At 35.6% G+C, this 15,081-nt stretch overlaps 1 protein-coding gene across 1 annotated transcript in view; it reads left to right on the top strand.

The window, feature by feature from the left end:
• Positions 1–5,458: 5,458 nt before the first annotated feature.
• The window catches only part of LOC117326791 (chromatin assembly factor 1 subunit B-like), a 28,043-nt gene continuing 18,420 nt past the window's right edge, over positions 5,459–15,081 (top strand). Inside the window, exons 1-5 of the mRNA XM_033883516.1 lie at positions 5,459–5,579; positions 11,558–11,680; positions 11,799–11,904; positions 13,425–13,451; positions 14,487–14,598. Coding sequence (XP_033739407.1) covers positions 11,558–11,680; positions 11,799–11,904; positions 13,425–13,451; positions 14,487–14,598 — 368 coding nt within the window. The 5' untranslated portion in view covers positions 5,459–5,579. The remainder of the gene's footprint in view (positions 5,580–11,557; positions 11,681–11,798; positions 11,905–13,424; positions 13,452–14,486; positions 14,599–15,081) is intronic.

The raw sequence follows: 15,081 nt of genomic DNA, 5'->3' as shown, positions 1-15,081 counted from the left end.
AATAAGACAACTAGAACTATACAACTACAAAATGTTGATGTAATATTGGGTAAATTACCGAAGGAACAAGAGTTAAAATATCTCAACACTTTACTTCTATTAGCAAAGTTTCATATTTACAGAGACTTGTATATATACAAGTCTCTGATATTTACAAACAAAGACTTACAAACTGTCTTCCTAATATGAATGGATTCAAAAACGAATTAGAATTTTACCTGAAAATAGAAGAAGTAATATTTAGAAATAAGATGGGGTACACTAAGTTTGAAAATAAATGGTCCATACAAAATAGATTTTTCTCTTACTGAATATACACCTTTTATCTGTATAAGTATATATATATATGTGTGTGTATTCAGTAAATGTGTGAAAGTGAGTGTGAAAGCTGTATTAAATGTTGTAAATAATAAGAAAAAAAAATCCTTTATTTCTTGTTTTATTACTATATTCACTAATTGCCTTATATAAGTACATGCCATAAAATCAATAATTAACAATAGCTACTTTCATCAGAGACCTATATACTAGTATATAGGTCTCTGCTTTCATTAGCCTTTTTATAATTATTATATACAGATCCAGATACAGATTTTAATCAAAGGGAGACAAGTCTCAAAATAATACTCGGGTAGCTTGCATTTCTGCTGTTACTTAAAACCAGTATATATATTCTATACTATGCAACACCTCCAGTTTATACAAATGATGGTCAACTTACTATACATATATATGTACACTTATCAACCTCTTAATACTGTAAGCTATATATAATTCAACAATGGTACATAATTTATCCAAATTGTTCAATACATACTTTATTTCTATTAGCCATTAAACAATATTGTTTCAATATATATACATGTACACATTTTCTAAAATGTTGCTATTATGTATACCAACTCATTGTCACCCTTGATGCTCTTCTCAAAAATGTTATTGTGTTGCTGTAAAACTGTATCTATAATTGATGTTTTTTTTATGTATTTCATGTACTTGTAATATGCAAAAGGATGAATAAAAAGATTTTAAAACTGAAGAAATGAATACATACATACAATATTGAAGTGATCATATTGAATATAACAATCATTGAGACAAGTGATCATCTGACATAACAGATCATCTATCCGTGACTCCGCCCACCTGCGGTGTTGTCTAATTGGATTAGTTTATATAACTTTGGCGCCTGTCTAGCTGTCAACTAACCCGCGTCTCCGCCTACTTGTGTTCAATGGAAGATGATGACAGGTGACGAAATCTATCAGTAGGCGGAGTCACGTAACTAACAAATTAGGTGTCATGCTGTTTGTCCCACACCATCAGTTTGCTTATTCTGTTGCTACCAGAAACATAGAAAATAAAGTCAGTTTAATACCAAATGTAATATTCTCAATCTTGCACGGCTGCAACAACACGTGTACAAAAATGACCTTTTGTTGTCCGAGTGAATTATCATCAATATGTTTGTATGGTTATACATTTTTTAATGTGCGCGCGACAGTTGTGTACATTATACTCACACAATGATCGGTAATATTATTTCATGTGTGTTACCTGTGTTCATTTTACGTAAAATGGTTCCAAGTGCGCTATTTTAGTTTACGTTGCACTAGCATTTACGACACGTGTGTTCATTAGACACACACACCATTTATTTTTTGCCGGTATCCAAAAAGGACAACAAAGAAAACAAGAATTGGTCATTGTTGATTTTGTCAGATTGAAACGAGGATTAGCTTAATCACTTGATTAGTTAAAATCTCATTTCTCCTTTACTACAAAATCTGTGTTTGTGTGTTTGTGTGTGTAAATTTTGTATTTCTTAGAGGAATAGACCGGGGAGTTCTAGAGAGTTGTGTAAAATGCTGCCAAGTTAGTTTTACCAGAAATAATTGATCAATAATTTGGAATTGTTGTTAAACTGTAATTAGCCTAATCACACTTTGAACAGATGGGCCCTGAATAGTTTGAGGGTGGTCTCTTTTCTATCGCTCCACATTTGATGAAAAGCGGCTATCTCGCCGTGTTTGTCATTCATAAAACACGCTTAGGCTAAACCTGGCTCATCACGTTGAGCCTCGGCAAAACTTTTATTATGCAATGAAAAACCAAATTGTTCTCAAATAAGATTTTTTATATGTTATAGATGTAAGGTTTGTATTCAAAAACTCAGTTTTTAACATTTATTTATTTTTTTTTCGAAAACGGTCACCGTTAGGTCGAAACAGGCCAATATGCGACATACCTCTTTCAGAACATATACGAGTCCGACAAGGCTCTTTTTTAGGCCCCATCTTCTTTAATATCTCCATAAATGACATCTATACAACTATGCAGACGACAATACTATAAGTAAGGCACACCAGAGACATATATACACGTCACTGTATATATATTTACATTTGTATGGCATTGTCACTATAAAGCCTTTTTGAGAGTTGTGTCGTTGATGTTTGTTAAGTGCCATGCATCACGCGACAGTATCATCGTAGTAATACAACACAGACCTGCGCAATATTTTGTTCCGGGCAAATATACTGAAAGCATTGTTATAGATAAATTTGAGCAAAAATACATATTTTTGTCAAATAATTTATAATGAGAAAACATGCCATATACTTTGTTTGTAATAAATGTAGAATATAATAAATTGTTGTGTTTTTTTTCAAGCACTATTTTGTTGCCGATTTTGTTTGCCAATCTGCACGAGACATGAAGGCTGTTCCAGTTAACGACTAAAATTTGTGTTGCCTGTCGGTCACTGTATAGATACACGTCACTGTATATATACACGTCTCTGTATATATACACGTCACTGTATATATATACACGTCACTGTATGTATATACACGTCACTGTATATACACGTCACTGTATATATACACGTCACTGTATATATACACGTCACTGTATTGATATACACGTCACTGTATTGATATACACGTCACTGTATATATACACGTCACTGTATATATACACGTCACTGTATATATACAGTGCACGTCACTGTATATATACACGTCACTGTATATATACAGTGCACGTCACTGTATATATACACGTCACTGTATATATACACGTCACTGTATATACACGTCACTGTATATATACACGTCACTGTATATATGTCTCTGGGCACACACATCTTCGGACATAGTAAAAACAGCAACTCACTTATTCACTGGTTCGCAGATAAGCACATGAAGGCTAATCCAGACAAATCCCAAGCGTAAACACCACAAAATTATTCATTTACATAAAATGGTTCACGGTCTCCTTCCTCAGTATCTACAAGAAATTCTTCCTCAGCGTAATAATAGCATCCATGATCACAATGCTCGTGTTGGAAATAACTTTCGCCCTCCTCCTTGTCGCACAAGTCTTTACATGGAATCCTGTCTGCCATCTGTAATCCCTTTGTGGAATTTCTTGCCAGATGCAATCAAAAGTGATCCGTCCAGAACTAAATTGAAAAGTCATTTAAATAAACCACGCCACAAAGTTCCATCTTATTTCCTTAGCGGTAGTAGACTGGGTCAGATTCACCATGCTAGATTAAGGATGGAGTGCAGTCCACTAAAATTTTATCTATATGTTGTATTTCATAAAATTTTTATAGATAGTCCTCTATGCACGTGTAATCAAGAAGATGAGACCAACGAACATTTCCTATTACGTTGTCCACTTTTCGCGCAATTTCGCTTACGTTGTTTTAGTGTTCTAAACTATCACTTATCAACTGAAATACTACTCTTCGGTGATAACGAACTCACGTATGATGAAAATCTTTTGATTTTTTCCAGTGTTCAAGAACTTATAATTATTTCTAAAAGATTTGAATGATTTTTTTTCTTGTCCAGTACACAGCTGTTACAGCAGGTTGTATATTTCATGTCGTGGCATAAAATTCCTCTCTAATCTTTTTCTTCTACTCTTTTCATCTCTCCTCTTTTCCGAATTTCCCCATTTTTCATTTATTCAAGTATTACATTGCTCACTTATATATTCTCCCACTAGCTGCCGTTTACTTAATGTGTCATAAAAGGAGACAGATTAATATAAGTTTTATACTTGTTTCCGAATCCCATTCAAACTATGATTGTGTATTGTATATGTATGAATTGAATGAATGAAATAAAGTTTATATTACATTCCAAACGATGGCGGTAGGTAACAAAACCCAACAACAAAACATTTCAGAAAGGTAACACTATAAAATGCGAACCAGATGTTAAAATTTTAGGGGTCACATTCGATTTCAAGTTAAATTTTCACACTCATGTAGCTAATATTTGTAAAAAAAAGCATCAAGACAATTTAACACAGTAAAACGCAATGGCAAACACCTAAACAGACTAGGCAAGCTCACAATATATCACTCTTTTATCGACACACAGGAAGGTACTTACCAAAGCTTACTAGCCCGTTCAAAATTACCATCACTCAGAATAAGGAGACACGGGAATTTTGCCATAGAAGTCTTCAAAATCACAAACAAACAAAAACCAACATACTTACACGGCTTAATCAATATCACAGAAAAAGCATACACATTAAGATATTACAACACTGCAGACATACCACATGTTAGGACAACAAAATATGGCAAGCATTCTTTTCGGTCAGAAGCACCTAAAATCTGGAATGCCCTACCAGACAACTTCAGAACAACAAATTCACTCACACAATTCACTGACAAACAGCTGGTATGGGCCACAATGCATAAAGTACTGGTTTTGGTTTTATTTGTTTAACGTCCTATTAACAACTAAGGTTAGTTAAGGACGGCCTCCCGTGCGTGCGACATGCATGCGTGTGGTGAGTGCGTATGTGTGTTTTGGGAGGCTGCGGTATGTTCGTGTTCAAAGTCTCCCTGTGACAGACGGGAACTTTTGCCGATTTATAGTGCTACCTCACTGAAGTGTACTGCCGAAGACACCCAGCAGGACGTCCCACCCGGTCACATTATACTGACAACGGGCGAACCAGCATATTTAAAGTGGTAAATCTGTATAGAAATATATTTCCAACAACTATTTTCTGTTATCTGTTTTTACAATGTTTAGTTTCTATAACCTTTTTTTGTTTATTTTTAACATAAATTACTGTGTAAGTGGTGGCAGCCAGAGCAGACTTCGCTGGTAGGGCTATCCCCAACCCTTAGAAAACTCTGGCTGTGCTACATTGTGTAAACTTTTTTTAACAGACATACTACAGTATTCTATACACTATCATACATGTACAATGTAAATACAAATGCATGTTTTAGTGTTGTATCTATTTATTTTATATTTGTGCATTAGAGTCAATGTTTTTTTATGATATGTATCGACTATAAATAAAGTTTGAATTAAATTAAATTAAATTGAATTGTAAATATTTTTTATTTTGACGATTGATAATATCCGGATTTTACTCTGGTTCTAGTAATTATAGTCATATCCAGTCAAGCGCTTTGTTGACATCGACTGGTTTGTTCTGGGAATTGCCGCCAAATTTGTGTGTTGTAATGAAATTCTGAAAGAAAATTATCTTCTTCAGGAATCTTTAGGAGGCGTAGAGCCGCTGAAGACAGGGTACGTCAAATTCATTAGTTTAGTAATCCTTTATGTCACGTACCAGACAATTTGCTTGCTTGACACTTCCATAAAAATACACGCGGTTGACCACTTGATCGCTTGATGAAAACTTGTCAGTATTCTAATCATCAGCTGTTATTATTTTTTTACGATTCGATGGTATAGCATTGTGAATTTGTCATAAGTACTGTTATCTTGGTGTTGCTAATTTCTATTTGCACTTACATGTTGTTATTGTTTACACTCTTTATTGCAATGATATACAATTATCTTCACGATGTCAGAAAGTGACACATGTCTTTGTTATGTCTGATCGCGACTTATAACGAGAGTGTTGATTTGAGCGTTCACGTTTGTACGGCTATATCCTTGATCCACTTGTACTAATGGCCAGTCTTTTAAGCTTAAACTATTGTATACCAAATCGTAGCCATAAACCATATACACACTCCTGTAGACCATCGAACGAGACATGAACACCCTCATACAAACACATATATATGCTATAAATTTGAGAATACATATACATCAGGTTGTGGAAATCTGCCATTTTCAGCTATATAGCTGATTTTAGCTACTCTAGCTAAACTTAGCTACTATCGATAGTTGGATTCAGCTACTTCAAAACAGTTTACCTGTTGACGTGTCAAAATACACAAAGTCGCACAACTTCCACAAATATCATTGAAATAATTTTTTTTAAAAAACACAGTAACGTAATGGAATCTCCTTCTAACAGCAGCACAAGAAGACTTGAAGGTACACACCCTATATCGGCCTTGAAGCCTACTTACATCACACACAAAATCACACTATTAATTTTTTTTATCCTTTTTACCTTTTAGATCTAAAAAGTCTGTATATTAAGCGATAGATATAGATCTGAAAATGTCATAATGTTTCTTCTGTTTTTGAGAGGTGTCGTCTTAAAAGATGATTACACTGTACTTATACCTTGCACACAAAAAATAACAAACAAGAAATATCTTTAAAAAAGATAAACGGCATAGCTTTAATGCAGGTGGTTATGATGTAAAACTGCTGGTGAAATAAATTAACGAACTAAATGAAATATGTTTCAGCACGGATAACAAAATTATATCAGTTTGAATCAATTTTGGTGATATTATAATAAGACTGCATTTGAATCAGGAATATAATTTTATTAATTCAGCTTGCATTCAGTCTGAACGTTTCCTTTTTAACTGCATATCTGCATTTTGCATTTACCGCTACATTTACCAATCACATACTTCATCTTGACCAGTACAGGGCTCCGATAAACCACTCGTCCACTCGTCTTGCCCAGGTCGAAACAGGCAAGTGCCGAGTGAACTGTTGGGTCAGACTCGTCCTAGTGCCGAGCAAAAGTTTAGACCACACTGTGTCAAATTGTGATTCCAATTAAATGTGGTACATTGTAAATAATCTTTCATAAGTTACAACTTCCTATCATCTTATGCTTTAGAATTCATCTACCGCTCAGTTGAAAATTGAAAAAATTTTTTTTTTTTTTTTTTTTTAAATGAACCTCAAAAACGTACCTGCGCACTATACGCGAGTGCGCACTATACCCGAATATTTACGGTAATCCAAATACATTTTTTTAAAAGATTTTAATATCATAATAAGTCGATAAGATGAACCATACACATACCTAAGCTAATGTGACATGTGTTTACAAATGACTTCACTAGTACGGGCCGGGTCATTCAAACGCTTGTAATTTTCTAAAGCATGCGTCAGATAATAAAGCATCAAAGAGATGCTGTTAACAAACCAGTGCGCATGCTGGCGTTTCTTCACAACTTCCTTCACACAACGAGCGTAACTATGGCGAGCGCCTCGCTAAAGACAATCAGATTTTTTTCTCGAAACAATCACTGACGTTTTATACGCACATGCATAGCCCAACTTCCGGTGCTAATACACATGGAAATGGCGTGGTTATCAATAAAAAGTAAGTAGGCCGATCAAACAGTATTTTATATGTCCAATAAAAGGTAATGGTTCTGTTACGTTTTGCATGCAATCTGTGTTAAACTTAAACGGTTACCGGGTATTTGATTTGACATGAATAACTTGTTATTTTGTCGAATTCTGTTTTATCATTTACCTTTTGCAAACATGACTTGCACATCAGATCGTTATTGAAGTGACCAAGTGAAAGAAACTTTATCGTGACTGTATATCGGCAAAACTATACCAAATAACAAGTGACATAACGAAACATTACATACGGTAAACCTCCGGTTAGTTCGAACAAAATTAAATAAATATTGACGAACCTGTTCGAATTATTCGAAATTATGCTTCAGAAAATATGTGTGAGTTCGAACTATTCGAGACAATATCGGTGAAAATCTCGGCAGAGTAAAATCATTAGACACAAACACATCCATCGTGAATCTGATACGTAACAACGGCGGCCTGAACAATGGCACATTTATAAGTAAGTAAAATGATAGTTTTTCATTTAATTCAATATTAATTGATCGTTAAACGTTCTTCATTTCGCGATAATTATGATGGTTTTTGCGCGAAGCTGCTCGCGGATCTGGCAATGCATAGCTACAGTAGGCCCCAAAACAGTACAGTACACGTTTCATTTGTGACACAAAAGTTAAACATTTGTACAGTATAATCTTTGCATGATTATATTTTTTATCTGAATGAGAAACTATCACTTTATTATTGTAATAAATGGTCTCTTAAATACATCAAAAGCAGTCTTCATAACCTGTTGCGTTTACGAAACCACTACTGTAAAAATAGGCGATATGTGTTGGTAAAATTAGGTCAGAACATCAACATGTCTGCTTTTAAATATGCCCAGTCGTATTATCTACAAAACATAGTTGATACCTGCAAAATTATCCATCACTAATTGGGACACCTGTGGATTGTTTTGACTGGATATGAATGCTCTGCACGTCACTCAGCACGATCGGGCGGCCGATCCTTTCAACTTTACCGCAAGCGACACCTCGCGTGGCCTGCTTACCTAGCGTGAGGTCGCAGGTTTTCAGGTAATACCTTGATTGGCAATACTTAAGAGATTGTCCAGTCACAATTTAATAATCATAATGCTAAGTTAACACTAGTTATATGTTAAAATACACGGACGATTTCTTAGTTTGCCATACACAGCGCGAATACAAATATCGCATGTTATGTATACATTGTCGGGGCCTAAATTTTGCAATCAGCTGTCTCGTGCGTGGTGTATTTTGCAATGTAACAAAAACTGAATTAAAGCTAAAATATGTGGCAAATATTAAATCACAGATGCATTCTAATGATCACGCATACAATCTTATAACCTAAACGTGCTTGTTGATCAAATTTAAATCTTGGCATTTTTTCTGGGCCGGTCATCGGGGCCGGGTCGTCGCGAGCTTTCAATTGAGTTTGCCGATAAAAAAAACCTTACTTTACGTTCTTCATTTGACAAGTTAGAACTATCCGAAATGGTGTCAGTTATAAACAGTCAGAGTTCGAACTACTACTAGCTAAAAAATGCTGTTTTTCTAGAAAAAAATGTGTGTTCGAACTATCCGCGTGTTCGAATTAATCAGAGGTTTACCGTATATATTTACATGTATTGACCAGTCTTCACACTAAACTGATGAGCGACAGAGCGAAGTTATAATGATTATATAATGTTGACAAATATTGACCAAACTTTTCACCAAAAATGATAACTCACTTAATTCGAACACTCGGATAACTCGAAGTTTTTTCGTGGTCCCGTCGACTTCGAGTTAACGAAGTTCCACTGTATATCATAATGAAATTGATGGCAGTGAACGTCTTTGGCAACTCATCAGTATTTATATATATATATGTACCGTATGTGTGTGAAGGTGCATGTGGCTGCATAGTCCTATGTTTGACATCGGCTTTATGTTCACTTGACACTTTTCTCTGCCAGCCAGGGCTTTTTCTCACTGGTTTGGGATGGGGCCTTTTTGTCTCATTTTGGGATGAAAATTGGTGAATTAGGAAAGATTTTTTCCAGGAGTAGACTGCAAATTTTAGGAATTTTGCTTTAAAATGAAATACCAGGTATACGTAATTCCAATTGGGAATGGGGCCCATTAAAGGCCCCAAAAAGCCCTCAGAAAAAATCCTGCCAGCAGTCAGTCTTTGTCATCTGGTCTCTTCAAAGTTGGAGTTCGACTTGCAATTTGTGTACAAGGGATCACCAGTAGGGTATGATTTTTTATTTTTTACTTTTGACATTTTTATTCAGATTTTCCACATAAAGTAATTACATGATACAGAAAGAAACAAAGACAACTTTCACACACTTACATACACAAACTGTATATAGCTTCAGTGTATGAAAGTATATATGAAAATTCTTTAGACAATATGTCTACAGAAAATTGAAATCACATAGCCCAAGTCATTTTTCCATAGACCCATTTTGTAAACATATTGTTGAAAGTAGCATAACTGTCACGCAAACGCTGGCATCATCCAGTAATAACACGCTGTTATGGGTAAAATAAACTCTATTGTAAGCTCTGATTTCATATGATCATTTGTCAGAAAATATTGGAATGTTGTTTACATGAATCATAATGTATGTCAGGACTCAAACTTTTCATAGGCAATGGGGCCAACACTTTGAAATTTTACATAGACCGACCAGGTTTTCTATAGCCTCTGGCCATCGGACCACCTTTACTTTCGAACACTGTATACGTAGCTTAGCTATAATTAAAAGGTGAATAATACATGGGAAAAAAACCCTTTCATAGAAGGCAGCATATGGTATAAAATAATATGACAGAGGTGATGACAAAATGCATGAATCAATTCTTTCTGTCTATTGATCAAAAAGATTACGAAAAAGCCTCCATTTGTGTGTGAATAAAGTGTACCTGCTTTTGAGAGCTCAGTATACAAAATTTCCCCCTCCAGCATAAAAGTTTCCTCATCATTCAATTTAGGTACTTGAATGTCATTAAGTATTTCCTCTAGACTATGATCTTTACTACTGTACAGATTTTGATAAAAAATTGTATTTGTTTCAAGATATCTTCCTGTTTGTCAACTAGCTCCCAGTAGGGTCTGTTGTTTGTGTGAGCCTCAATCTCCTTTGGTATGACATTGAACGGCTGAATGTGTCTTTGTATGGTTTTATGATTGGTCGGGGTTTCGTTGACCTCTTCTGAGTTCCCTTTACAAGAGGTGTTGGGCATTTGGTGTTCCTCCATGGAAAAAGACATGTCCTTATATAATTACCATCCGAACTAAGTTTTGATAGTCCTGGATAGATTTGATTCTGGTAGAGATTGTACAGTCGAGGACAGTGGTGATATGGTTCTGCCAGTGAATACTGAGGCTGGTGGAGATTTCACAGTTGAGGATAGTTTGTGATATCTAAAGTTAACGTTCTGCCAGTGAATACTGAGGGTGAGAAGGAATATGAACTGGATATAGAGACTATTCAGGGCTCAAAGTGGATATTTTACCAGGTGGCCTATTTGGCTATAGCTACCAAGTCATAAAATCTAAGCGCCAATTGGAAAAGTTAGTCGCCTTGCCTAGTAAAAAAAATATCTTTATTCAGATCAGTATAACATCTCTCTGTAACTTTTTCGATTGTGAACGTCATTTTAGCATTGACTTCAAGCTTTGAATATTAACCAAATCGCAAATTTACACAGTTTTTTTTAGTCGCCAAGCAGGCGCCTTATAGCCATGTCAATAACTCGTTGCCAATGGTGAATTTAAGGCGCCAAGGCCACTAAAATAGGCGCCATATTAAGCCCTGCTATTACATGTCCTATTAAATCCAATATTAACAATTAGAAAAAAAAAAAAAAATCCAGGCATCTGCTTCTGATGAAAAATGTTCAAAAACTGAGGACAACAGCTTTAGGATTGTTTGTGGAACGTGACTATACACTGAATTCTATTTCTATCTGAGCAATATTGAATTCCACTTGATTTAATTTCAGATGAAAGTAACCACACCTGAGATATCATGGCATGAACGAGATCCGATTTACAGTGTAGATTTCCAACCAGGAGGCCAGAAAATCCAGCGATTAGCTACAGCCGGGGTGGATAAGTTTGTTCGTGTACGTATTTACAGAAATCAAATTATACACTGAAAAATGTGCGTGCTTTATGAATTGGAAGGCAATCATTATAAAATGGAAATATACGTTTCACTTTGAAATTGTTCATATTTTTCAGATTTGGCAAGTTACAGTTGGAGAAGATGGAAAAGGAAATGTTGAGTTCCTCTCTAACTTAAAGCGCCACACAAAGGCTGTTAATGTTTGCCGATTTTCTCCAGATGGTACTGTTATCATTACTTGTACTAATAATTTTCCTGTGTGAATAAGTTATCAAAATAGTAATTATACCCCCGCAAGGAAGTTAGGGGGGTATACTGGAATCAGGTTGTCTGTCCGTCCGTCCGTCCGTCTGTAGACACATTTTGTCCGGACAACTCCTCCTAAACCGAAGGGCTGATTTCAATGAAACTTCACACAAATATTAATGATCATGTGTAGATGTGCATGTCACTTTCTTTTTCTCAAAATTATGGTTGCTATGGCAACTGGTCACTATAAACAGGTTTTCTGATAAGAACCATAACTTTAAGTTTGTCCGGACAACTCCTTAACCCGAAGGGCCGATTTCAATGAAACTTCACACAAATATAGAGGACCATGTGTAGATGTGCATGCCACTGGTTGTTATGGCAACTGGTCACTATAAACAGGTTTTCTGATAAGAACCATAACTTTAAGTTTGTCCGGACAACTCCTCCTGAACCGAAGGGCCGATTTCAATGAAACTTCACACAAATATAGAGGACCATGTGCAGATGTGCATCTCACTTTCTTTTTCTCAAAATTATGGTTTCTATGGCAACTGGTCACTTTATTACTGGGTTATCTTAGTTAGTCTCTAATTAACAGTTCCAATTCACCATTGACTCGTGTAGATTCCGGGGGTATTAGTCCTGAAGCCATCCTGGCAACAGTTCTAGTTCTAAGAATGTTGATCTCTCCTGTAAATGTATGTATTTATAACAATGTGAAACTCTAATTAATGTTCTGAAAAAGGTCTGTTTGACGTGAGATGTATCTCTGACACGGTTGATTTGTTTTGTGTATTTGGGATGGTTTTGGTGCGATAAACATAATTCAACACAGGATATAAAGTTCACTTATATTTATTAATCCACAGGAAAATCCCGAAGGTACAATATAATCCAATGAAGTTTCATCCATCTTCCACACTATCGCCGGCGCATTCACACTTAACAGTTCACACACATTTAAACAAATCTAAGTCTACATATTTACATCCTAAATATGTACATCCAAACAGCACTAAGTCTGTTTAGACTGAAAACTACTGGAGAACTGCTTATGCAAAACGCGCAAGTCTTTTTATATCCCCTGCGAGTTAATTAATATGTATTATTTTGACGATGTGGTCAATTGAGCAATCCTGACCTTTACCCCGAAATATGGGCGTCTCTAAACCCCTATAACGTCATTTCTAATTAAAGCCCTAGGCACTGACCACTGGTCCCACGGACCGTGTGCAACATATCCATGACTGACTTTCAGGTGCTACCGTTTGGTTAAACGGGTTGATTAACTACTTATCTAAGGGAAGCAACTCGCATAGATTTGGATGACTATAGCATATAGTTTTAACTTTAACTACTCTAGGTAACTTTGAACGCATAACATATAAAACTTTCCTAGTTCACTACATATGTATCTTGGACACGGTTGATTTGTTTTGTGTATGAGGTGGTATGTATCTTGGACACGGTTGATTTGTTTTCTATTTCAGGCGAGATGCTGGCATCTGCCGGAGATGGTAGGTAGACTAGTCACATGAAGCTAATAAAAAAGACATATTTAATACCCAGTAATTTTTAGTATGTTTTCAGGTAAGTCCAGAACTCTGTTTCCAAACTTTTGATGAGTTCCAATTATTAAGAGTAGGAGACCGGGTATGGAATCCCAGTCCAGACCTCTGTTTCCAAACTTAGATGAGTCAACAATTATTGATAGTAGGAGAGTGGGTATTGAATCCCAGTCCAGGACTCCCGAGTCCCAAAAATCACTGTTAGTTATAATGATTAGGTTAGTTGTGTCATATATCCACGCATGGGAGTTTTTCTCTATGTATGTGATTTATGGAACAAACCATTCTGATAAGCTTGCCAGCAATGAACATATGTACAGAAGATATTTATTACATAACCACATTGAATATTACCACAAGTTACATATTGAATATTACCACAGAAGATACACATTGAATATTACCACAGAAGATACACATTGAATATTACCACAGAAGATACACATTGAATAACCACATTGAATATTACCACAGAAGATTCACATTGAATATTATCACAGAAGATACACATTGAATATTATCACATTGAATATTACCACAGAAGATACCACATTGAATATTACCACAGAAGATACACATTGAATATTACCACAGAAGATACACATTGAATATTATCACAGAAGATACACATTGAATAACCACATTGAATATTACCACAGAAGATACACATTGAATATTACCACAGAAGATACACATTGAATATTACCACAGAAGATACACATTGAATATTACCTTACAATTACCACAGACAATATCCATTTAATAACAACATTGAATATTACCAAAGAATATGCCCCATTGAATATTACCACACAATTACCACAGAAAATATCCATTGATAACCAAATTGAATATTAACATTGCCTTATATTACAATAACCATAGGATTTAAAATCCAAATAAGAATAACAACTAATAAAAACAAATATGTAGCAACTTGTCACACTTGCCACATCCAGGTTAAAATCTGGCGATATATTTCAGATGCTGTGATAATATTCTGGAAGCTGAGTGACCAGTCCACTCCGGCCAACAGTATCTTCCAGGAAGAGGAAGAGGACAATAAGGAGAGTTGGGTCACCCACAAGGTTCTAAGGTAACCAGAATGTTTGTCTAGTTACCCACAAGGTTCTAAGGTAACCAGAATGTTTGTCTAGTTACCCACAAGGTTCTAAGGTAACCAGAATGTTTGTCTAGTTACCCACAAGGTTCTAAGGTAACAAGAAAGTTTGTCTAGTTACCCACAAGGTTCTAAGGTAACCAGAATGTTTGTCTAGTTACCCACAAGGTTCTAAGGTAACCAGAATGTTTGTCTAGTTACCCACAAGGTTCTAAGGTAACCAGAATGTTTGTCTAGTTACCCACAAGGTTCTAAGGTAACAAGAAAGTTTGTCTAGTTACCCACAAGGTTCTAAGGTAACCAGAATGTTTGTCTAGTTACCCACAAGGTTCTAAGGTAACCAGAATGTTTGTCTAGTTACCCACAAGGTTCTAAGGTAACCAGAATGTTTGTCTAGTTACCCACAAGGCTCTAAGGTAACAAGAAAGTTTCTCTAGTCACCCACAAGGTTCTAAGGTA

The sequence above is a fragment of the Pecten maximus genome, chromosome 5 (assembly GCF_902652985.1).
Source record: "Pecten maximus chromosome 5, xPecMax1.1, whole genome shotgun sequence".
NCBI classification, from domain to species: Eukaryota; Metazoa; Mollusca; class Bivalvia; order Pectinida; family Pectinidae; genus Pecten; species Pecten maximus.
This window is presented reverse-complemented; position numbering and strand designations above follow the sequence as displayed.